This window comes from Carlito syrichta, unplaced genomic scaffold (assembly GCF_000164805.1).
Source record: "Carlito syrichta isolate Samal-C Ts95f unplaced genomic scaffold, Tarsius_syrichta-2.0.1 Scaffold308119, whole genome shotgun sequence".
In the NCBI taxonomy this organism is placed as follows: Eukaryota; Metazoa; Chordata; class Mammalia; order Primates; family Tarsiidae; genus Carlito; species Carlito syrichta.
In genome coordinates this window covers 1158686-1183325 of record NW_007252215.1, presented here as the reverse complement: position 1 = coordinate 1183325, position 24640 = coordinate 1158686, and the positions used below count along the sequence as shown (strand labels likewise).

Sequence of the window (24640 nt, the reverse complement as noted above, 5' to 3'; positions counted from 1 at the left end):
TGTTCAACCAGCAGGATGCGGGGATGGAGCCGCAGCCCTGCTGGGCGGGGGCCAGTTCCTCACCTCCACCATGGTCTGGTTTCCCCTCAGCGCCAGGAGCATGCAGGGTCCCAGCTTGTTTTCCGCCAGGGAGAGCAGGAATTTTTTGGTCTTATAACAGGAACCCATGAGGATGTGCACCTGTGAGGCAAACAGGCCTCGATGAAGGGACAGAGACGCCGTGGGCCCATGGTTGGTGAAGGGACAGGGACGCCATGGGCCGGTGAAGGGACAGGGACGCCAAGGGCCTGTGACCTTTTGTGCCAGCCACTAGCACGCCGGAGACAGTGTAGACCCAGGAGACAATAAACAGACCCATCCACGCCCTGCCAGACAGCCAGATGTCCTAAGGTCACCACCAGACTCCACGGGGATGCAAGAAACCCCGCCCTGATGTACTGTCCGACATGACAGGACTTGAGAACATGATGCTAAAACAGGCCAGTTGCAAAAGGGCAAATGTTATATGACTCCACTTAATGGGGTACCTGGACTATGAAATTCATAGGAAGTAAAACTGGCTGCCGGGATGGTGGGGAGGTAGGGGGAGGGCGGACGGACAGGGCATTATTTAGGATGTTGAATTTCGGTGTGGGATGATGAGAAAGTTCTGGAGACGGATGGTGACGAAGACTGCACAGCAATGGGAACGTGCTTAGTGTACACTTAAAGATGGTAACCAAAGCTCTTCCCCAGCTCCCTTCGGGGCTCTGCAACACTTGGTCCTCTCAATTCCTGGCACTACTGAAGCCAGGTGGAAATTTCTGGGCAGCCCTCGCTTGCAAGGTTCCCACATATGGGGCAGGGGACGTGATGGGGCCCTGCTGCCCCTGCCAAGCCCACCGTGATCTCCTAAGGGTGTTTTGGGAAGTCGCCTGCTCCAGAAACCCATGGACTGGCAAGCTGTGTTCCCTCTTGTCACGTGCTGGACGGTCTTTCTTCTGGTGTGTGGGGGGTGGGGGCCTCAGGGGAGGGGGAGGCCGGGGCATCCCACTGGCTTTTCTCCAACTTCCCACGACGGCAGCTGCCCCTCGGTGGTTGGAGATGGCAGCACAGTCCGGGGACGGCTTCCTCACCATGCGTCTCCATGGAAACAGCGCCTTTCCATCCCGGTGCTGCCCACTTCCCTCCCGAGTCTGTGTGTTTTCCACTCTCTCATTAACAACTCTGGCATACACATGCAATCTCGCAGGCTGGGAAGCCGCCAGCATCGTGGGACGGTGGGGGGAGAGACCCAGAGCGTTGTCATGGCGACACTGTGACATCAGAGGAGAACCCTTGAGGGGACTGAGCGCGAAGAGGCGGCGTGGGCAGGCAAGGAAGGCACATTCCTGGGTGCACAGGGCGCGTGGAGGGGCCTCCCAAGGGGCCAACGAGGGCTGCAGGGGGCTGAAGGAAAGGGTCTAAAAATAAGCCCCTCGGGAACGGCTCTGGGGACAGCGCCTCGACCTGTCACTGCACAGTCATCTCTGCAAAGTTCGCTATGGGCCCTGACCCCACGCCCGGCGGTCACTTCCGAGCACCAACCGTGTGGGCCTGCTGAGCACCTTGCATCCACAGCATCTACTATCGCAGCCGTTGCTATGGAAACCTGGGAGGCCATTACTACACGGGATTTACAGAAGCGGGAGCTTGCAGAGACCAGCCAGTGGTCAACAAGCTAGCTCCTAGCTGAGAAGTCTCAGACCCAGGCTTGAACCTGACAGCATGAGTAACCAGTGAATGATGCTGGTTTATCAGCAAGAGTAGCTGAGGCTGCCAGTCACTTGGGTGGAACATCTGCCCAGGAAGGAGAAGTCCGTGTCCCTTACTATTGGAAGGGGGTGTGTGGCCTGGCCAAGGAAGGACTTGGAAACAAAAGCCTGTGTGACCTCAGGCAAGTCACAGAACCTCTCTGGGCCTGTTTCAGCACAGCTGCAATGAAGCAATAGGGTTTCAGTGAAGATTAAAAAGGGTAGTACTCATGAAGTGCTGGACACAGTGCCCGGCACAAAGAAAGTACCAGAAGTACCAGAAGATGCAGTTAGCGGTTTGGTGAATTCAGACCATTTGTTATGGTGGAGACAGTCATCCTGACCTTGACATCTCACTGTAAAAATTAGATCACGGCCTGGGCAACTTGGTAAGACCTTGTCTCTACAATAAATCAAAATATTAGCCAGGTGTGATGGTGCACGCCTGTGGTTCCAGCTTCTTGGAAGGCGGAAGGATCACCTGAGCTCAGTGGGCCAAGGCTGTGGTGGCCATGAGTGTGCCACTACACCCCAGCCTGGGTGACAGAGTGAGACTCCAAATCAAAAAAAAAAAATTAGATGAGCTGGCGAATGTTCAGTGCCTTCTAGAATCCCTGCCGTGTGCTGGGCACCTAGTCCTATGTTCATCATATAACCATGACAACTGACTGTGTTCTCTTGGGCACTAACGCCTCAGGCTCCAGCTGCCTCATCTGTAAGAGAGTAATGCATGAGACTGAGTGAACCTGGGAATGTCGAATGCTTGGCATGGAGCTGGCTCAGGTGAGACACAAGTAAGCGACCGCTGCAGCTGTCACTGCCTTCCTCACGATTGGCATCGTGATAGTCGCGACACCCTGTGCTGGCCCAGCAATTGTTCTTGCTGGGTGCAGATCCTGGGGCCCACCCACAGCTGCCCTGGAGGGGCGCACGTACCATGCTGGCAAACAGCTCCCCATCGTCATCACAGGCCACCCCGCCAGGGCTGTAGAGCTGAAACCAGCCATCCTTGCCGGCACGCACGCTCAGCAGGCATGAGTGGACCTGCAGATGGGGAGACACATCAGTCAGTCCACGCAGACCCCGTGACAGCAGCAGCCATCATCTGCACATGTGAATGTGAGAGCCTGGGCAGGTCCCCCGGTCAAGAGGCCTATTCAACTGTTTCGCCCAGCAGTTCGCAGCCTTCCATCCTATTCCATGGAAAGGCCTTCTGGGAAACACCAAACACCGTGGCCTCTACACACCGGGGAACGCTGGCCATTTGCCATCAGTTCTTGGGGGAAGGGTGGGCCCTGGCATGGCGGCTGCCCCAAAGTCGCTGCCTGGACCAGCACCCTGCTGCTGTGCCATGGAGAGGGTGCTTCCTCGTCTCTGGTTCTCCGTTTTCCTCTCTGCATCTCGAATACCTCGCTCTTGCTCGCTGCCCTTGGTCAAACTCTCCCCTCTCTCTCTGGGGTTCTGCTGCCTCCACACTGCTCCTCCTCTGGGGCGCCTGCCGTCCTCATCCTCAACTCTTCTGCTTCACCTTTGGGGGTGCGTCCTCCTCTCTCTCTCCAGGAAGCACTACCTCTCTCTTGTTCGGTTTCATCCCCACCTCCTTCTGAGTTTCTGTCCAGAATGGGGGGTTTCAGTGTCCAAAGCACAGCGCTCAGGCCCTTCCTGGAGCTGTGTGTGTGCCTGGGTGGGCGTGTTTGTGCATGTGAACATACACGTGTGCACACATGTGCTTGTATGATGGGGAGGAATTCACCATCCACTCCAGCCCCTGCTGTGATGACAGAGAAACAGAGAGAGGGAGAAATAGGAAGGTCTTATCTTTCCTCCTCTCCATCCTTGGGAGAAAGCTTGGGAGAAGTCCCCGATTGCTATCTTCCGGAGTGAAGGACTGCCAAGTCACTCACAGATAGTAAGTTGATCACAACCCCCATGCACATAAACAGAAACAAAGGCAGTGGGCTTTTATTTTTCTCTCTGAGTTGAAAGGATATCAAGGGTTCACATATCTACTTTAAAGAAATCAGGACCAAGAGTATAACATGCTATTCAAACGAAGCAGAGAATGGAAAAGAAAACAGCTTTGGCTTCATTTAGGAGGGAGGAGGGAGGAGAGGAGAGAAAAAAGAGTGAGGAGGGAAGGGGCGGGAGAGGAAGGGAACTGGCAGAGAAAACTAAAGAAGAGGCCGACAGCAAGGGCCCGAGCCTGAGGCAGCCTCGGTCAGCGGCCTTCCGAACGTGCGGGACCCGGGCCGCATGCTTGTCCCCCTGGCTTGGAAATTCCCTCCAGCATTGGCTGTGCCTCTCCGCTCTGGGAAGCAGCTGGGACCACTTTTATTCTCCCAACTTCAAAGTCTCTGTTTGAAATAAAGGCTCATTTTCCAGGGGAATTCTGAGACTGACTTCACAGGCGAGGGATGACTGAGTTTAAGAATGAGGAAAGCCGGGCTCGGTGGCTCTGCCTGTCATCCCGCGCCTTTGGGAGGCTGAGGTGAGTGGATTGCCTGAGCCCGCGGGTTCGAGACGCGCCTGGGCAGCGAGACCTCATCTCTGCAATAAATCAAAAAATCAGCCGGGCGTGGTAGCGCACGCCTGTAATTCCGGCTACTCGGAAGGCTGAGGCGGAAGGATCGCCGGGGCCCAGCAGGTCGAGGCTGCGGTGGCTGGGAGCGGCCACTGCACTCCGGTTGGAGTGAGACTCCAACTCAAAAAAAAGAAAAAAAAAAAAGAATGAGGACAGTCACTGGCGCCCGACCATCTGGGAGCGTCCTATCCAACATGGTGGTTTTCCCCACTATGCCTGAAGATTGCTTTCGGAATCGGAGTTTAGAATCTTGGTGTTTTAGAACTGGATCCTTCTAGATCCTTCTAGAACTAGGTTTTATGGTGTGGCCTGGAGACCAGCACATCAGAGTCACTTGGAACGCTTGTTCAAAATGCAGATTCTTGGCCCCCTGAGGCCTAGGGAGCTGGAACAGTGAAGGGTACAGTGGGAAGTTTGCTTCACTGCTCTAGAACTTCTAGATTTGGAGGCTGACAGACTGTGGGTTCTGGGGCACAGGGACCTGCAATGGCAAGGCCTTGGGTCCCATGTTCTTTCTCAGCCCCACGCCCCACCCTCCTGCCCAGTACTGACCTTCCCAGACCAAGGTCAAGTTTCACAGCCCAGCTTAGCTAAATCCAATGCCTTCAGTACCACCTTCTCCAGGAAGCCTCCCCAGATGGTTCCCCAGAGAGTAACTCGCTCTGTCCTATGCCCCCCTTACCCCGCTCTGCTGAGGGCACAAAAGTTCAGGTTTGTTCTCACCCCTCGCCACACCACAGAGAAGCAGGCTGTGAGCCCCTGGGGCACATCGCAGCACAGCGAGCTGGTGATAGCACGGCTGCAGAGTTAGCTTCTTGGGCTCGAATCCCACTCTGGCTGTGACCCAGCTGTGCAACACTGTGGCTGTGATCTAGCATGAACGTTGTCAACTCTGAGAGGGTATTCTGGTTTAACATGGGGATAAGACCAGAACGTACCCACAGGGTCATGTGGGGCCAAAATGAGAAAACAAGTGGGCTTGACCCAGGGGAAGCACTTAACAGAGGGCAGCTGGCAATGGCAGGTGAAAGGCTAGGGTTCCAGCTGCCTCGGTCTGTGCTCTCGCCATGGGCTGTGTTGGGTGGTGGAAGTCGCCCTCTCCCTGGAAGCCCAGCTGCTGTGAGGGACAGAGCAGTCCCTCAGAGGAGCGCTTGGCCACAGAGCCTGGGAAACAAAAGCCAGGCTCAGATACTGGCTCAGATTCCTTCCTCTTCCTGCAGACTCACACAACAGCAGAGCCATTCGGGATCAAAAATGCCATCTCAGAGCTGGGTGGGGGCGCCTATGCCAGCTCCCCCCCACTGCCCGCCGCCGAAATTAAGGCCTGGGCTGTGTGGAGAACCAGCCAGTGGAAAACCACCTCTGGTTAGCCTGAGTTTACAGTAAAACACTGACATCATCAGCCGGCTCCGGCACCAGGGCGGGGCTGTGTTTATGCACAAGGCAACCGGCCTTTGTAAACTGCTCTGAATGCCCACTGGTGACATGGAGGCCCCAGCCAGAGCCCCAGAAGGCCTCCAAGAGGCCCCTGCGCATCCTACCATCCCCATAAAGAAAGGCCTCACCTCTTGCCGGGGGTCTTCAGCGAACCTCTGAATCACATACTTCAGTTCCCTGGAAGAGATGAGGCGGGCGGGGTCATTCCAGGGTCTGGCCAGGTGGGGAGCACGATGGGAAGGGGGCCGATGTCAAGAAGGAACAGGTCAGGGAGCCAGGGGGGCTGACAGATCAGGGAGGTGCCAGATGATGGGGACACGCATCACAGGAGAGCTGCCACAACCCCCTCCCCCCAGAACGTGCGTGCCACCAAAAGGGGCCAGAGGAGGCTGGCAGAGGGAGAAGGACCTCCGGACAGGGCCACGCATGTCAGAGGGTAACCAGGGCGGTGCCCGGATACTCACTTGGTGAACTTCTCATGTGCGAGAGCTCTGTAACAAAAACAGAGGAAAAACGGCCGTTAGCAGGGCGCTTCGGAAACAGCACAATGTTCCAAAGACTTTCCTGCCGTCTAGACTTGATGTCTGATTCAGAGAATGAAGAGGAAGTTGAGAATGAAATGCTGACATTTTGTCCCTGCTCGAGGCTCCAACACAAAGGCCTCCATTGAGGAGGCCACGGATCACAGTAATGTGAATAGACCGAGCCCCCCACGCCCCAGAGCCTCCAAGCCCACACCTGTAACCAGGAGGGGCCTGCATGGTGCATATAGGAGCACATGGGCCTGGGGCCCCAGGTGTGCTCGTTAATTGTTCCACAATTAACGCAGCCGCACTCATTACTGCACACATCAGTGGCAATCAGGGACCATTCTTCCAAGTGAATTGCATCATGGGCTACTGCCAAGAGTGTCCCAGGCCCATGGGGACAGGGGCTGCGGCCAATGACGCCACTACTCTTCTGAGACCGTGGCGCCTCTCAGGAGTCAGATTTCTCTGGTCTCGGAGTGCTGAGGCCCTCGGGGACCGGCCAGGCCAGCAAATGGGGCAATTACTGCAGGTAATATGCCCTTGCAGGGCAGTGCTGCACACACAGGCTCGGTAATGTGCTCCAGAGAGGGCCCAGCGCCTCCCAAGGCCTGGCTCCTTCCAAGCTGTTGACACAGAGGCTGGAGGCATTTTAGGGCTGGTTCTCGAGACAAAGCTTTCTCCACAGGTCATGACCCACCAGACAGCACTCTCCCTCTTTTCCTGTGATCTATTTAATACTGGGCCAAGGGCTGGTGAGAGACACAGAGAGTCCATCTCTGGCCAGACACTTGTGATGCATCGTGATAGTGCAAGAGAACGTTCCTGCATCTCAGCACGGTGAGCGGTGCCCCTTGATTTCCACCATCCCCTTGCAAGCAGGACAGCGGGTTCTACCACTCACATCAGGGGCATCCTAACAGATGCTAGCGTCAGTGTGAGCCAGGTGCCGTGGGCAGGGCTGGTGCACTCTTAGCTCGGTGATCTGTAACATGCCAGGAGGCAGCTCCTGCCACTTCCCTGCTTTCCTAGTTTTCCCATTGTTTAGAAGAGGGAGACATGCCTCCCCAGGGGTTCCACAGATGAGGACATGGCAGAGCCGGGACTGCCATCTCCAGGGTCTTCCCACTGTGACCTGGTGGGTCCTATAAAATGACTGGTTCCCCACTAAGGCCTCGGTGAACAACTAGGGTTTTTCTCACGGGTCAGAGGGTTTCAGAGAGGCACGTGGGACTTACTCTTTGGGGAATGGAATGGGTTGAAGCAAACTGGCCAAGGATGGTCTCCAGTCGTCATAGTCCGACCTAGAAGGAGAGAGGGTGACGGTTAGGTGTGGTCAAGAGGAGGTTTATGATGCACTGTGTGGGATAGACCAAACTGGGGGATACAAGTTTGGCAGGGAGTCAGAGGCACCGGCTGCTCACCCCCTTCAACTTTAGGAGGCTGAGAACGCACAGCCACAGGTCTCACTCACAGACTCTGTCCAGAGATGTCCACATGGCAACCGAGGGTTCGGCGGGCTAGGCACCCAGGACGTTACCCTCCTAGCCCTGGCCCGAGGCTACACGATCATGGCTCGTGCCCCCTTTAGATCCGCTGGGGGGTGCTACGGGCTGAACTGTGCCCTCATGCGCATACCTTGAGCCTCTAACTTCCCAGTACCTCAGAATGTGACTGTATTGGAGACATGGGCTTTAAAGAGGTGACCGAGTTAAAACGAGGCTGCTGATGGTGTCCTCATAAGAGGAGGTATGGACACACAGATATGCCCAAGGTATGGACATGGGAGGGAGTGGCCATCTGTACGTCAAGGAGAGAGGCCCCGGGAGGAACCAACCCTGCTGGCACCCTGACCCTGGACTTTGGCCTCCCGAGCTGAGAGAAAATATACTTCTGTTGTTTAAGTCATGAAGTCTGAGGTCACTTGTTACGGCAGTTCTGGCAAACCAGTATGGAGGGCTTCGGTGGAGCCTGCAGAGCCACTGTTAACTTTGACCAGAATTGAGTGGAGAATCTATAGACTGATTCACACGGATAACAATTCTGTGCTGATTGTAGTTTGGGTCAACCCTGTCGATCCTGGGGGTACTTTTGTTCCTGATTCCAGACAATAGCTTTTCTTTTTTTTCATTTGACGCTAATGACAGTAACAGCAGCAATGATGATCGTCATAACAACAGCAGCTACGGTTTCACCAACACTTTGTACATGCATTGCAGTATGCTAAGAGCTTGATCTCAGTTCACTTCCTCTTTGTAAGAGCACAGTGAAGTCAGTACGATCGGCCCCGTTTAACAGGCGGGGGAAGCCAGGCTTGGTGGCTCAGCCTGTAGTCCCGCACCTTGGGAGGCTGAGGCGAGTGGATTGCCTGAGCCCGTGGGTTCAAGACCCGCCTGGGCAACTTGGCGAGACCTCATCTCTACAATAAATCAAAAAATCAGCCGGGCGTGGTAGCACATGCCTGTAGTTCCAGCTACTCGGAAGGCTGAGGCGGAAGGATCGCCGGAGCCCAGCGGGTCGAGGTTGCGGTGGCTGGAAGCGGCCACTGCACTCCAGTCTGGGCGACAGAGTGAGACTCCAACTCAAAAAAAAAAAAACACAAAAACAGACGGGGGAAACCTGAAGCCCAGAGAGGTTAAGTCAATGGTTCAAGCTCACACAGCCATGTCTGATGAGAATCAAGTCCGGGCTTCTCTGACGGCAGACCCTTGGCTCTCACCAGCCCTGATAGACTGCAAATGAGATCTTAGTGGAGCCCAACACCTACTTGGGTTAGGAAGGGGGACTGGACCTCAATTACAGCAAGAGCAAATAGTGCCACAGGCAGATCATTTCACCTCCCTAAATGCTTTCGTGAGGAGCCTTCCTCCTGTGTGATGTAATGCTGGCGGGAGAGGTAAGCTGTCCCTCAGAGTCAGCCACACAGCCAGGAGGGGCAACTGGGACACAGAACCAGGGATTCTGGGTCAGGTTAAGCCAGGCACAAGTGTTCCACCCCATCTGCCCTTGGGAAGACGGCCGTCCTACAGTAGAAACAGTACTCACGCTGATGACAAGGACGGCTGCAATTCACTCAGCACCCCTGGGCATCAGAGCCTGCACCAAGCACCCTGCCTCAAGGGGTCTGCCCAGGGACCCTGTGTGAGTCCAAATTACTTAAGCAACTCACTGAAGTGACCATGGGGTCATACCACCGAGGGGTCACAGCTGGGGAAAGTGACAGCTTCAGGTGGTTCCTGTGGGGTCAACAGGGCTGCTTCTCGACCTATTGGTGCAGCTTGCAAGTGTTTCTGCCAACTCCTTCCCTCAAAAGCCCGGAGGGTCCAGAGAACTCGCAGGCACGCCAGTTCAATCTGAGAATACATGGCCCCTATTTCATAGATGAAAACTAAGGCTCAGAGATATCTTGTGATTTCCCACCAGTCAATGGTGGTTGAGATCTGACCTCAGGTGCTTCCAAGGCCACGATCCGCACTCTCTCCCAAGAGCCTGTTTTGACTGTGTTTATAAACAATGATCCGGGTTCCTGATCTCTTTGGCTTTAGGGATTTTGCTGAAAATCAGTTTTCATGGACTGCCCCAAGCCAGGCCTGGCACCACTGAGGGTCCAGAGCTTAAACCTTCACACAGGGAGTGCAGGCGGGCGGCCGCTGGAGCAGCCCCCACCGACTGCAGACCTATTCTGTGCTCCTGTACACACATCTCACTTGTGCCAGCCCAGGAAGGGGCCGAGCCACATCTCTGCATCCTCCATGTTGGGCCCTGAGCCTGGCAAAGGCTGGTGCCCGGGGGAAGAGGGGTGAGCTGAAGACCTGGCGCACACTGGGACCAGGCCAGTGACAAAGCCCGGGGCTGGGGCTTGTTCTAGAGCAGGAAGGACTGTAGGCCAGCCCCCATCCCGCGCACGGGTGCCAGGCTCATATGGAGGCAGACTTGGACTCTGACCTGAATGGGGCAGGAGGAGGGAGTCTGGCATAAGAGGTGACCTGAACCCTTGTCAATGGCCTGTATTGGGGGTGCTGCCGTCAGATACCCACGCCCCAGCACCCAGCACTGCCTACAGGGAAGGCCCAAGGATGCTTGTATGGGCTGGGCAGAAGGATAGCTCTGGGATCTCAAGCCTCATTCTCTGTCCTATGACCTCGAAACTCCTTAACGTTTTGAATTCAGTGCTTCTCAGTCTTGTTTTCATCACCTCCCTTCCCCTAGGAACTTTCTAGACATTTCTTGGTAGCTGTCCTCTTGCTCCCAGCAATGTTTTATCACTGATGCACTGTATGTCTGTGTGTGTGCTGTATGTCTAGCTGAGCCTTATATAGAAACAGGGGAAAGCTTCCCCTCCCGGGACAAACTTTTGCTTCCGTGGACAATGCGAAATTCAGATAACCCTTGGGTGAGGGCTTTTCCCACCCGCCTTCCTCCAAATAAACTCACGATAAAATGGCAGCCTTTATCGATCACACCCTGTAAGGTTCTGAGGAAAGCCTCAGATGCCAGATGCAGAGAAAAGAATGGCCAGAAAAGCCTGGTGGCCCGAGATAAGTTCTAACAGCGACACGTGCTGACGTTCATTAAGAGCATACCAGGTGGTGCATGGGGCACCGACTAGCTCACTTAATCCCCAGGACAGCAGTGAGGAGGGAGGGGTGCAGCTGAGGAAACTGTGGCTGCCAGGAGGCAGGCCGGGATCGCAAGCAGGTCTGTTGGGTCATGGTGCCTGGGGTGGAGACCCTGGGGTGGAGGCCCCAGGGGGCATGGTACCTGTGTGTCTCAGAGCCCTGGGAGCCCAAGGCCCGATGAGTGCACGTCAGGACACAGAGTCCTCATGATAACACTACAGTCAAATGCCCCTATCTGGGGGGTCATCTATTTTTGCAGCTAGCTCATCCTCTCTCCCCCAAAATCCCCCTCCGTTTCCTCCCATCCGTCAATGACGTGTGGGGTTTCCAGAAAACCTACACGTGATCAAGCAAACCTTGTCTGCAGTGCCTGTCACACACCACATGCTCTTCCAAGGGTGTCCTGTGCGTCAGCCTGTGTGGTCCTCTGGCAACTTAGTGGGGCAGGTGCTCTTGTCACCCCCATCTTACAGGCAGGAAAACTGAGACGCAGTGAGGGACAGCCATGGCCCAGGCCACACAGCTTGTGAGAGCTGGGCTCTGACCCAGGACCTGGCCCCGGCATCTGAGTTCTGTCCCCTCACCACCATGGTGTCTCACAATGAGGATGTCCTGGCTCATACCTGCAAGACTATTTCCTTGCACTGAAAAGGGGGCTAGATTTCCTTTTACTTAAAAAGAATAAAGCATGTTCTATGCAGAAATGTCACTAAATACAGAACCCTGGGCCCCAGCACAGCCACACGGCCCAGGCCCGTGGGTCACTCCTGGACAGAAAGGGATGTGAATGGGTCTGTTCCACGGAACGGCGAGCGTGGCCTGTATTCCCAGTTGCTCAGCCTGAGGCCTATCATGGGTGAGGTCTGGGCAGAAGACTCTTCCTCCCAGTCTCCCCAGCCTGGGGCTCTGTCATGGCGGCTCCCATGGGCCAAGAGCGGGGCTCAGGGCACAGATGTGAGGAGCAGACTTCCTTCCTTGCCTCGGCCCAGCCTGGCTTGGAAGTGTGTGGTTCGTTACCGGCCCTGCTCCAGTCTGGCTAGCTTAGGGGTACATCGTGGGTATGCTGGCCAGAGGTGGGGGCAGAAAGTCTAGGGGCCCATAGGCTGGCAGGTTCCTGAGGAACAAGATGAGGAACCCTCCTGTGGGTGGGCCTCTCTCTGACCGGCCTCAGTCCAGGCCCTGGCAGCCAGCAGAGACCCTGCTGTGAACACGCGGAGAGCAGCGCCAGCCTCAGGGCTGCCCTGGTCTCCTGCCTCTGACCATCAGCCAGTCTCCGCTTTGTCCAAGCCTGGCCTGGGATGGGAGGGAGGGCAGCTGGCAGGGTGTGCAAGGCCTGAGTGCCCAGTTGGGAAGGGGGAAAGAAAGCCAGGCCTTTCCTGGCTTGGGGAGGGAAGAGGAGGGAAGGCAGGCTGGTGCCAGATGTAACCCTGCAGGCTTCCGACACACCTCAGGCCCCCAGTACTTACAGTCAACCCTCACACGAATGGGGCCATGCTAGGACCCCCATTTAGCCGATGAGAAATGGAGGCCCAGAGAGGTTCAGACACCTGCCGCAGATTGCAGAGCTAATGAGGGGAGAGGCTAGACCTCAATGAGCCTTTGTGAGCTTGAGGCCTGGGTTTCCACCTCATGCTGCCCAGCTGGGATTTTAACAGAGTTCAGCAGATGCCGCCTGAACTAGGACCCGGGGCTGACCCACGGGAGACGCTTCCTTCAGCCTCACTGTTTCCTGCAATTCACAGGATCTCCTGCAAGGCACAGGCAGAACATGGCAGCCTCATGGCAGCCTCATGGCAGCCCAATGCTCAGGAGGGCTTAGGACACCAGAAGGTCTGTGCTTGGGACGTATTTCAGGCCACTTTGCTCTCACCACGCACAGGCTTGGACATGCAGAATATCTTCTCTTTCAAAGGGCAGTCCAGCTGGTCCAGGGATTTGGAACCCAGGCTGGGAAGTGGTGACTGTCATCCCTGAACCCCTTTTCTTGCCCCTGCCGTCGTCCCATCAGGGACCTTCCAGGGTGTACAGCAGATCCACTGACCTCCAGGGTGCTCTGAGTGTCTAGAGTGAGCTCGTGCCCCAAGAAGCGGCATTCTAAATTTTCCAGACAGATCTATCCAACAATGGATCAACTGATCCATCTACACACACACACACGCATATGTGCATCATTTGAAGCCATCCAGCATCTGTAGGGCACCAGGCACCATGGCAAATGCTTGGCGCACATGTATTCATTTAATTCTCAAAGTAGCCCTGAGAACCAGAGTGCACCGACAGGGATCATGACTCTTATTTTACAGCTGGGGAAACTGAGGCTTGGAGAGATGGAGTAACCAGTCCGCATTAATTTAAGTGGCTAAGTGGCGGGATGGAGTTTGGGCCAAGTCTGATGACCTCCCAAGCCAGAATGTTCAGTCAACCAACCCCCCTGCCTTCCCCCAGGCACCCAACTCTGACCCTGTGCCCCACAGGGAGGCAGTGGAGGTGGAGAGGCCTGGGGTCAGAGGAGCTGGGTGAGGTGCAGAGACCAATGGGTGAGGTCAGTCGATCCCACCGCAGTCTTCATCAGGCACCTGGCACTGTTCACGGGCTTCATCTTGGACCCAGAACTGCTCCCACCCTCCCTGTCCCTCTCGGCTGTGCAGCTATTTCAGACACTCCTTGTATGACATGGTGGCCAGCCCCTAGCACCCCCCTTTCCTGCATCAAACTTCTGGCATCTCCTCAGCGGAGCTGTGGCATCTGGATGGGGCAGAACTGTTCCAGGCGACGCATGACGTCCCCTAGCCCTGCCTCCCAGTCACTAGGACCACCCCAAATCCACCTGCGTTTCCCCAGAAGTTCCCCAGGGATGGGACTTCTTCCAGTTGAGCTGCAGCCCAGCAAGGCCTCTCACAACCCAGGGACTGCAAAGAGTAACCAGCAGCAGGTGAGGGCGGATGTGAAGTGTGCCCCACTGCCATGGCCCTCACCGCCATGGCATTCCCCATCGTTGTGGCCCCCTGCCGTGGCCCCCACCAATGTGGCCCCACGGTGTGCCAGAGGTTTCCACACTCTACCCCATCTGAGCTTCACAGCAACCTTCCCCTCCCCCAGAGTCCCCTCGATGTCACTGCTTTTAGCACTTGGCAATACAGATTCAGAGGGACTGAGGGCAGGAAGCAGCCGGGACCCTGTGGAGGGAGCAGCAAGTCTGACAGAAGAATGGCTGAACAGGCAGATGAAGGAACGCGTGGTTTGCACACTGGTGCCCCGCAGGCCAGGGCTGGACCCCCAGTGACTACAGACCCAGACCGCTCTGGCTGGCTCCAGAGTCCGTGTTCCTTCCTTGTCCCACCAGCCCAGGCCTCCCAGGTGACTTCATCAGCACCGGCCTTGACCCGCGTTTGGAACAGTTTTCCTGGCTGAGGCTCTCCAGGCGATTCAGAGGTGCCTAGCTCTGACCTGCAGGGCCTTCCTGTGGGATTACCTGGTGACTGATCAGGGTCCCTGCCTTTCAGACATCACCCTTGCCCGCTCGTGGAGTGGGCGTATGGACCTGAACTCCCGGGGACCAGCACTGCCATCTCCAGTGGATGGCCAAGGTTCTCAGCATGGCTCCCGTAGTCCCCCACAACACTTTCCAGGACCCCCAACTCCACACTGAATCATCTGCTTCTTTCTTCTCTATGTAAAACTCTCATCTGGGCCAGCACTGGAAAGTACCACTGTCCTGAATTCTCATATGGTCCTCAGAGAAGGCACCCATTCTACAGACAAGAAAACTGAGGCCCCGGAGTCCAGGACGCTGCCTACAGCTCCATAACAGGTGAGTCACAAGGCCACATTTCCTCAGTGCTCAGATGCAAGCTTCCTGCGACCCAAGAGTACCCTGAATGCCATATTGGCTTTTTCTTTCTCTCAAAGCACTGTGAAGTCAACGGCGCATCTTATTCTTACCAGTGTCTTAACACAGTGGAAACACTTGTATCACAAGTGGTGGCAACTGCCGTTAGCCAGGCGTCTGCCTTAGGGAGAGTGTCACTATGTTCAGGGGGGCTCACCCCTTCTCTGCGAGGCAGCCCAACTCAGCTTGGGAGCTGAAGCTGAGAGGGCGACCGACCGGTCTAAGGTCACGAGCTGGCACGTGGCCTTGGTGGGACCTGAACGCCGCATGGCCAGACTCTGAACCTGAGCTCTTCCCGGTGCCTCACACGTGGGAGCCCTTTGAGCTGCAGGGTCGTCTAGACCCTGCAGTAAAGTTACCGGGTCCAACTCTGTTCTGAGCACCCTGAGGTAGGAGAGGCAGTAGAAGCATAAGCTGCACTTTGTGGAGACCTCCAGGCTGGGTGTCAGGTGCTGCTCTGAGCGGCCCTGTCAGGAACGCCTCCTGGCCCCCCTGTCCTGGGCCCCTGGCCCGACCCCCACCCATGGCCTGGCAGCTGGGGGATGCGGGTAAGGCAGGAGGTCTGGACACCGAACAGGAAGAACAGAGCCCTCATTCATGAGTGTGTTTATGAAGAAAGAGAAAAAAATGTGTGTCAACGGCATGACGAAACTCGAACCCTTAGCACTTAATGAGAAATCTGAGTCAGGACCCAAGACGGCAGAAGGCCTGGAGTTCACAGAACACAGCTGGAGTCAGGGGCTGGAGCAGAAGGCAGGGACCATCTGTGGCCTGGCGGGTCTCTGCCTCGACTAGGAAAAAAGTCCCTTCAAATACCAGGGGAGGTGTGGGCCCTGTGCTGACCTGGCCCCAAGGGGTTGACCCGTCCCTGGGGGCTGACCCATCCCCTGGGAGGTTGAACTATCCCGTGGGGGGCTGACCCGTTCCCTGGGAGGACTAGTCCATCCCCTGGGAGGGCCGGCCTGTCCCCTGGGAGGCTGACTTGTCCCCTGAGGGACTGACCCATCCCGAGGGACTGACCCGTCCTATGGGAGGCTGACCAGTTCCCTGGGAGGCCCAGCCTGTCCCCTGGGAGGCTGACTTGTCCCCTGAGGGACTGACCCATCTCGAGGGATTGACCTATCCCATGGGAGGCTGGCCTGTCCCTTGGGAGGCTGACCTCTCCCCTGGGGGACAGATCTGTCCCCTGGGAGGCTGACCTGTCCCCCGGGATGCTGTCTGCCATTTCTGGGAGAGGAGAGGAGCTCTTCCCTGCCTGGAAGCAACTCGGAGGGCTGCCCTATGCTCTTGGAGATGTTGAGTGGCATCTGGAATTTCCTTTGCTGAAGTTGAGGCTGCTGAATGTGGTTATGCCCTTACCTGGCCTCTTGCTGAGACCACAGGGCAGGCAGGTACTGACCATGGTGAGGTCTTGCCTTTTCCTCTCTGAGGCTGACACGTGGGCACAGGAACTGTTTGGGGATGCTGCTTCCATCATGTCCTTCCGTCAGCGAAGGCCACTGTGCAACTGTGTGCACACGCGTGTGCATGAGTGCATTGACCCTCACAGAAGCCAAAGGCCTGGCCTCCAAGGCACCTTTGGCCCGCTTCTCCAGTTCACCAGGCCCCGGAAGCTCACCTCCACCCCTGAGCCCTGAGCACAGCCAAAGCAACGCTCATGACTGAGGACAGACAGACAACCACAGCCAAGTGATGGTGACATGGACTCAGCGAGACCCACCCCTGACACGGACAACACCCAGGCCTCCCACATGGCATCCCCTCCCCCCAGGTGATGGCCCCTGGTGCCCCAGCTTTAGACAGGCACCATGCATGGGTCACATGTGACAATGCAGTCGTGCCCCCTGACGCTCCGAAAAGTCCAGCAACCACAATCAACTGCATCAGGAAATGCAAAACTCCGGATCTGGGTCTCCTGAGAGCGGACAGGGCTCTGTTGCGAGGGAAGAGGTTTCTGGGAGCAAGAGGGATGCACCTGCTGAGGGTCTGTAGGCTCAGCGGGGACAGAGGGAAGGGCCAGCGAAGCCCCTCGGCCGGGCTCCCCGAATCAAGGGCATGTGGGTTGGAGACGTGTCTGGGGTGGAGTGTGTGAATGTCAAAGTAGAAAGAACTGCGGAGGTCAAGAGTTAAGAACTGTCTACCACCTGTTCTAGGGTCACAAGACAACTGACTTCAGGGTGGGGTGTGGACAGGCCCAAAGCATCCTGCTCAGAAGCAGCACCATCTGGAGCAGACCCGAGTCACCCGACTCCTCCGGGGTGTCTTCACTAGCCTGGCCTGCATCGAGCCCTCCCCACCCACCAAGAGCTCGCCAGGATGAGGCGGGGCGCCAGGAGCCTGGCACGGCCCAGTCATTTTCCCAAAAGACACTACTCCCCGGACAGCAGGCTCCTACACACACACACAGGCAACACAACATGACACAATTGTGTGCATACAACCACACAGACTCCCAGGCACACAGCCACACACATCTGCACACATGACCCACCACCCACACACACACATATATCCATGCACACTCACACCCCAAATAAACACAAGCACGCATGGCTCACATAGCACAGAAACACACACGGGCTCCCATACACGTGCACAGAGAAACACACACTGCACTCCCATTCTTGTGCATAAATTGTCACACCCACATGTATGTACTTAGAGCCACTGGTGCACACAACTAGCACAAGCACCTAGACACACACAGTTGTGCACTCACATACAGAGACTCAAAACACACAGGCCGCTACAGAGAAATCCACATGCACACCCACACTCAGTGCACACACACACAAACACACACATCTACACATGTATGCTTGTGCACACATCCCATACATGTGCCAGGGCACTCAAGCATACAGGCACAGACATAGCCATGCAATCACCCCACATGTGTGCACATACCATATGTTCGTAGAGACACACTTGTGCGTGTGACCTGAACTCTGTCCTCAGAGCCAAACCTGGGTTGACCCACAGTATGCACACATGAACACTCAACGTGCCCCCCACCGCCCATGCTCCAGACCAGCAAGAACAGCCGCACCGGCAGAGCCCAGCCTCCTGCTCCCCACTGCAGGGACGTGGGTCATGGGGACACTCACAGCAGCCTGAGGATCTCCACATAGCAGCCGAGCGTGCGGTCAGCCTGGGGGCCCAGCTCGATGCTCATGGTGCTGCAGGCAGGGCTGACCATGAGGCAGTCGATGAGGTTGGGCTCGCTGTCGTTGCCCGCGCTGGCCGTCAGCGCCGGCTTGGCAGTGCTGGGGCGTTCCACCTCCACGTGGATCTCGCTGGAGGCCACGACGGCCGACTTGAGCCGCGCCTCGGACAGCGTGGCTTCCTGAGACACCAGGTCCGGGCTGGGGTGCAGAAGGCGCAGAGGTAAGGTGGGCTTCCGGTCACATGGCTGCTGGCAGCCGTTCCGGATCTCCTTCAGGCTGGGGGAGTTGTCGCGGCTGGGGGGAGAGGCAGGAGAGGGCGTGTGAGTGAGGGCATTGCTGCGGGCTGCGCGTGGGTGAGCACTCACGATGCCACCCTGCTGAGGCCTCCCTGAATCCCCAGAAGGGCCTGTGATGTGATACTATCGCCATCCCTGTGCTGCAAGCGAAGAAACTGAGGCTCAGCCTGGGTGAGGGGCATGCCCAAGACCTGCAGGCAGGCAAAGGTTGTCTGTCTCCATAGTCCATGCTGTGGCCCAGCACACAGTAGGTGCTCAACAATGTCTGCAGAATGACTGGGTAAGTGTTCATCTCTACACGATAGCCACAGGCTCCTGGCGTTCCCCCCCACCGAGATGCCTTCCCTGGCCACGTTCCTGACTCGTGGGATCAACTGCTTCGCTTCTCATCACTTCCTACAGTCTAACTGCCTTCCTGCCCTTGACTCTGATGCCCCAGTGTCAATCTCCCTGCCAAGTGAGACAGCTCAGCATCCACCCTCCTCCTGGAAGTCCTTCGACAAGATACCAACCCCAGAAGGCTGGTGTGGGCCTGGAGTTTGCAGAGGCCCCCTGCCTGCAGCTCTGGGCATACCCCACCACTCTTGGGCAGCCGCCCAATCACAGCTTCTCCAGCTGCCTGGAGACACAATGCCTGTTCAGAATGCTAACAGGTGTCAACTGAGAGAAGGGTTCTATATGGTGTCATTAATGTCAAGTTTGTTTGGGAAATGCTAGGCCAAACATAGTGAAAGGGGGCATCTTTACAGCAGGGCTTGTCAGAGCCTTGACCTAGTTAAAGCCCCTCCTCTTACTGCATGCTTCCAATGTACCCTCTTGGGAAGGGCACCCGTGGACAGTAGTACCATCCACGGGTGCCCCTGCTGGTGCCCACAGTGCTAAGTGCTAACACAGAGATGCTCAGAGACATCACTGCAACAGGAGTCCTACCATCTCCATGCTGCAGGCGAGCAAAGACGCTCCCAGGGGTCAAATGATTGATCCCTAGTTAAAAGGCTCCAGGTGAGGGAGATGGGATTGGAAACCAGCTCTCTACAACTGCCAAGCCCAGGGTCCTTCTCATGACCCAGGCTCCCAAGGTCCCTTAAGATCCTGTGCCGGTCTCTCCCTCCAGGAATTCTTCCTTGATTTCTTCTGCCACTCGCACCCTTCCTGCCTCTGAATGCCTTCTAAACCAGAGCTTTCCACCCCTGGCTGGACACTAGGATCCCCAGGGGTACTTCTAAATACCCCAAAATCCAATTAGAGCAAAATCTCTGGGGGTGGTGGGGTGGAGGCAGGGCGTGAGTAATTTTTAAGGTCCTGGTGTGTGGTCAAGTTTGAGACCCACTGCTCCGCATGACTCTGGCCACAAAGGCATGATTCAAAACAGCTGCTGGCTAGGCATGGTGACACACACCTATAATCCTAGTACTTTGGGAGGCTGAGGTGAGAGGATTGTTTGAGCCTAAGCAACATAGCAAGACCACATCTCTACAGAAAAGCAAAACACACACACACACACAGTTGCTCACTCAGTCCCTCCCCAGTCATGCCACACGCAGGTGCCCTGTGACTCCAGGGGACTGAGCCCCGCCGTGCGGAACTCGAGCCTGATGCTCACGGGAGGTTCTGGATTCACCCAGCATAGGCCGCAGGCCAGGCCCGAGCTGAGCCCACCAGAGGGTGTTTACTAAATACACTTGGAGCTTTGCTGGGGGAAATAAACAGTCCATGGGCTGAAGGCGGAGAGTTTGAGCGGATGGGGAGCCGTGGGTGGTCCGTGAGGGGGGGCCTCCGCAACTCCGTTCTCCACCTCCCTCCACAGATCTGACCTGCCCCCCAGTGCTCCACGCTTTGCTCCCTTTGTTTGCCTCCACTGGATGGAGGAGGGGTTTCAAGGCTGCTGGCTCAGAGCAGTGATTTTCCAGAGCCACGCTAACCTGGGTCAAGCTGTCTGTTCCAGTGTGAGTACATCGTGTGCCCGTTGCGGGCACAGGGATGGCCAGAGGACATCACAGGGCTTATCTTGAAGGCACTGGCCTGTGGGGCATGAGGGAGCTGAACTTGGGAACCTTCTTGGCAGCGTCGTGGGTCTTGGGTGCCGTCCCGGGGGAGCTGACAGCACTGGCGGGAACCCAGACCACCATGGGCGCCCAGGTGATCGGCTGGGCCGAGTGAGGAGGGCGGGGGCAGCAGGGCCCAGCTCGCTCCTGCCACAACTCAGCCCTGGCACCTCGCCGCCATAGCCACCTGACAGCCCCCTGGGGTCACGCTTGCCTCCTCTAGGATGTCCTCCTCTAGGATGTCCTCCCCATAGCGGCAGTGGGAGGGAAATGGAGCTGAAATTTCATCACGTGCCATATCTACCTACGGCCCAAGCCCTCTCTCCAACGCTCTCAGGATCAAATCCTGCCACTGCAACACAGCCCTGCCATCCCGTGGCCCCCCGCCCGTGGCACTGAACGGGAGCTTGTCAGACATGCAGTCTCAGGCCTCACCCTGAACTGCAGACTCTGAATCTGCATTCTAATCCATCCCTGGAGAATCCCAGCACCTGGAGGCTGAGAGGCTGCCTCCCCACGGCCCCACCTCCCTCTCCAGCTTCCTCCCCTCTGCTCCAAACATTGGCTTTCCTTCAGGCCCTCCCCTACACGGCCCTCCAGGCTTAGCAGAATCGCCTGTGGAGTCTGTTAAGGATGCAGATTCCCAGGCCCCGACCCAGAAAGGTTGCATCCCAGAATCTGCATCTTTAATCAGTCCAGGGGATTCTGAAGGTGTTCCAGGGCCATGGATGAAAAAATGCTGTGACAAGGGCAACCCCATCTGTCCCGGCCAGGCCTCCCTCTTCCTGCCTCCTGCCTGATGGATCCTTTCTTGGCCTCCCCTGGAGCAGGGATTCTCAATTCTGGCCACGCACTAGACTGACCTGGGGAGTTCAAACCATCAAACGATACCAGGGCCTGTCTTTTTAAGTCAAGATGGCATGGGTAGGGCCCGGGCGCCATTTCCCATCTTTTCTTTTTTATCGAGATGTAACTCTCGTTATGCTGCCAAAGATCTGTCAACCAACTCTCCAGAAAAATGAAGCCCCAATCTGCAGCGTCTGCCGATTTCCCTGGTGTAAACGCTCCCATCACCACTGGCCTCAGGCTGCCTGGTGGTGTCACTGACTACGGAGCAGGAAGATGTGCTCCCAGATGCCATGGGGACCTGACTCCTGCACAGCCTGGCTAGGAGTGAAACACAGTCAAGTCCACAGCTCTGGTGTGGAACCTGGAGAGCTTCTACACACACACCTGTGTCATAACCACCCATGTCAGGGCTCTGCAGCTCTGCTCTACTGACGTCTGGGGCCAGGACACGTGTTGTGGTGGCATCTGTCCCGTGCATGGTAGGGTGCTCAACAGCACCCCTAACTTCTACCCCCAGGCACTGGCAGTGCCCCCTCCCCTACCCAAACTGTGGCAACCAGAGATGTCCCTAGACATCACCAGACATCCCCCAGGGAAACACTGGCCTTGGCTGAAAACGACTGACCTAGATTAAGATGGCAAGTGCTTCTGGGAACCCAGAAGCTTTTCTATGCCCTTCCTGGAAACGGCCCCACCCCAAAGTGGCCATTCTTCCAGCCCCTTTCACCACAGATGCGTTGTGTCTGGTCTTGAGCTTCCTGTGACAAGAATCCCACAGTAGGTGTCTTTGGTGCTGGCTTCTGTCGCTGTGTTACACTTGCAAGATTCACTCACGGTCTGCTTGTGGCATGAGTTTCTGTTATTCAGTATTTCTTGTGTGAATGGAGCATAGTTTGCTCCCCCATTCTACTGTGGAAGGACATTTGAGCTGAGGACGTTTTCAGTTTGGGGGCCTTACCGACAATGCTGCTACGTGCATTCCTGCACATGCTTTCTGAAGAATGTGCCAAAAGGCACATGGGAGCGGAATGGCTGGGTCACCAGATGGATGCACATGCAGCGCTTCATGCCGACTTCCCTGGTGACTCTCACATGCACCAGGGTTGAGACCCTGAGCTGTCAACCGTGTGAATGAGGCCTCTGGTTCCTCCACTGTAGCCTGATTCATCCCTCACCTGCCACTGCTGGGCCACGTGCTCTGAGGTCAGGGCCGCCCGGCCACTTCACTCCTGTACCTTCCCGCCCGCACATCACGGGGCCCTCCGCACATGAGTGCTGAGTGGGTGGGAGCAAGCCCGAGGCTGGCACTGCTGGGCCTCGGCGGGCACCCGTGTGTGTGCCGCCTCACCTTGGTCCCTCCCGTCTCTGACTGGTTCCGGGGTGGGAGCTGCGAGAGAGACGTCCAGGCCCCCGCCATCCCGTCTCCCGCCCGAGTCGAGGATTCCGATTCCCTGGAGATGCAGAGGGAGAGCTCCGGGAGGTGCCTTCTCCAGCTCCTGTGCCCCGCCCCGCACCGGCTCAGACTTCCCAGAGCAGCCCAGGCAGGCTCAGGTGAGTAAGAGGCTCCAGGAGGAAAAGGAGCCTGGGGGTATGGGTGTGTGTCTGTGTGTATTTGTGTGTGTGTGTATGTGTCTCTGTGTGTGTCTGTGTGTCTCTGAGTCTGTGTATGCCTGTGTCTCCATGTATCTGTGTCTGTATGCATTTGTGTATGTCTGTGTCTGTGTGTAATTGTGTGTCTGTGACTCTGTGTGTGTCTGAGTCTTTGTGTATGCCTGTGTCTCCATGTATCTGTGTGTGTGTCTGTGTGTATTTGTGTGTCTGTGTGTCTGTATCTCCAAGTATCTGTATGTGTCTGTTTGTATTTCTATGTCTGTGTGTCTTTGTGTGTGTCCATGTACTTGTGTGTGTCTGCATGTCTGTCTGTGTGTCTCCAGGGAAGTCAGCATGAAGCGCTGCATGTGTGTAGATCTGGTGACCCAGCAATTCCGCTCCCATGTGTATGTCTGTGTGTCTTGTGTGTCTGTATTTGTGTGTGTCTGAATGTCTTTGGGTATGTGTCTCCATGTATCTGTATGTGATCTGCATGTGTGTCTTTGTGTGTTTCTATGTCTGTGTATGTGCATGCGTCTTATCTGTAGTTCTGTCTGTGTCTCTGTATGTGTATGTATTTGTGTGTCTATGTGTATTTGTGTGCCTGTATGTCTTTGTGTGTCTTGTCTCTATGTATCTGTGTGTCTACTTATCTGTCTGTGTGTCTCTGCATGTGTATGTCTGTATTTGTATGTCTGTGTGTCTCTCTACGTCTGTGTGTATTTGTGTGTCTTGTCCCTAGGTATCTGTGTGTGTCTGCATGTGTTTCTGCATTTGTATGTCTATGTGTCTTTGTGTGTATGTCTGTGTCTCTATGTATCTGTGTGTGTCTGCATGTCTGTATGTCTCTGCATGTGTATGTGTGTCTGTGTGTCTTTGTGTGTTTCTATGTGCGTATTTGTGTCTTGTCTCTAGGTATCTGTGTGTGCCTGAGTGTGTTTCTGCATGTGCATGTCTGTGTGTCTTTGTGTGTCCATGTGTCTTTGTGTGTGTGTGTGTGTCTCTATGTATCTGTGTGTCTGCAAGCATGTCTGTGTGTCTCTGCATGTGTATATCTGTGTGTATGTGTGTCTGTGTCTCCATGTATCTGTGTGTGTCTGTGTGTTTTGTGTGTTTCTATGTGTGTATTTATGTGTGTCTTGTCTCTAGGTATCTGTGTGTGTCTTTGTGTGTCTGTGTGTCTTTGTGTGTGTCTGTGTCTCTATGTATCTATGTGTCTCTGCATGTGTGCCTGTGTGTGTCTGTGTGACACTCCTGATGCCCTGCCATCTTCTTGGGCAGCCAGAGTGTGACGCACATGCAGATCAGCTCTAGAGATAGCGGGCCAGGCAGAGGGTGGGTGGCCACCTGTGACACGGAAGCCTTGGACGACTGGGCAGGCCACGCACAGCCCTCTGATTTTCTTTTTCTCCTCCTCCTGCTCTACCACTGTAGGCCCTGGGAGCAAGCGACCACCTTCATGTTCTGGCCCCTGGAGTCCCAACATCTCTTTCTTTCTTTTTTTTGTAGCAACTTTATTTGTAATGGCCAAAATCTAGGAATAATCCAAATGTCCTCCAAGGGGAAGGATGCATACTATGATACATCAGTGTAATGAAATACTCCACAGCCAGGAAAAGCCACGGCACAGATGGATCACAAAGGTACGGCACTGAATGGCAGAAGGCCACCTCCAGGTTACCCCGTGGCTCTAGTTACATGACACTCTGGGAAGGCTGCAGGGACAGGGACCAGATGAGTGTGTGCGGGAGGCCTTTCTGAACAGGAAGTGATTCAAGATCGGACATGATCCCCTGTGACCCTCAGGGCTGGGGCTGAGGGTACCCGCCCCTTGCATGCCCTGCCACGAGGAGAGGGTCAAATCCTTT

General features: G+C 55.9%; 1 protein-coding gene across 1 annotated transcript in view; it reads right to left on the bottom strand.

The window, feature by feature from the left end:
• CMIP (c-Maf inducing protein) overlaps positions 1-24640 on the bottom strand; it is a 245072-nt gene that overhangs the window by 10924 nt on the left and 209508 nt on the right. The window contains exons 11-16 of the mRNA XM_021716030.1: positions 17933-18286; positions 7556-7621; positions 6255-6281; positions 5919-5967; positions 2709-2816; positions 64-180 (exon numbers count right to left, since the gene is read on the bottom strand). Of these exons, the coding sequence (XP_021571705.1) occupies positions 64-180; positions 2709-2816; positions 5919-5967; positions 6255-6281; positions 7556-7621; positions 17933-18286 (721 nt within the window). The remainder of the gene's footprint in view (positions 1-63; positions 181-2708; positions 2817-5918; positions 5968-6254; positions 6282-7555; positions 7622-17932; positions 18287-24640) is intronic.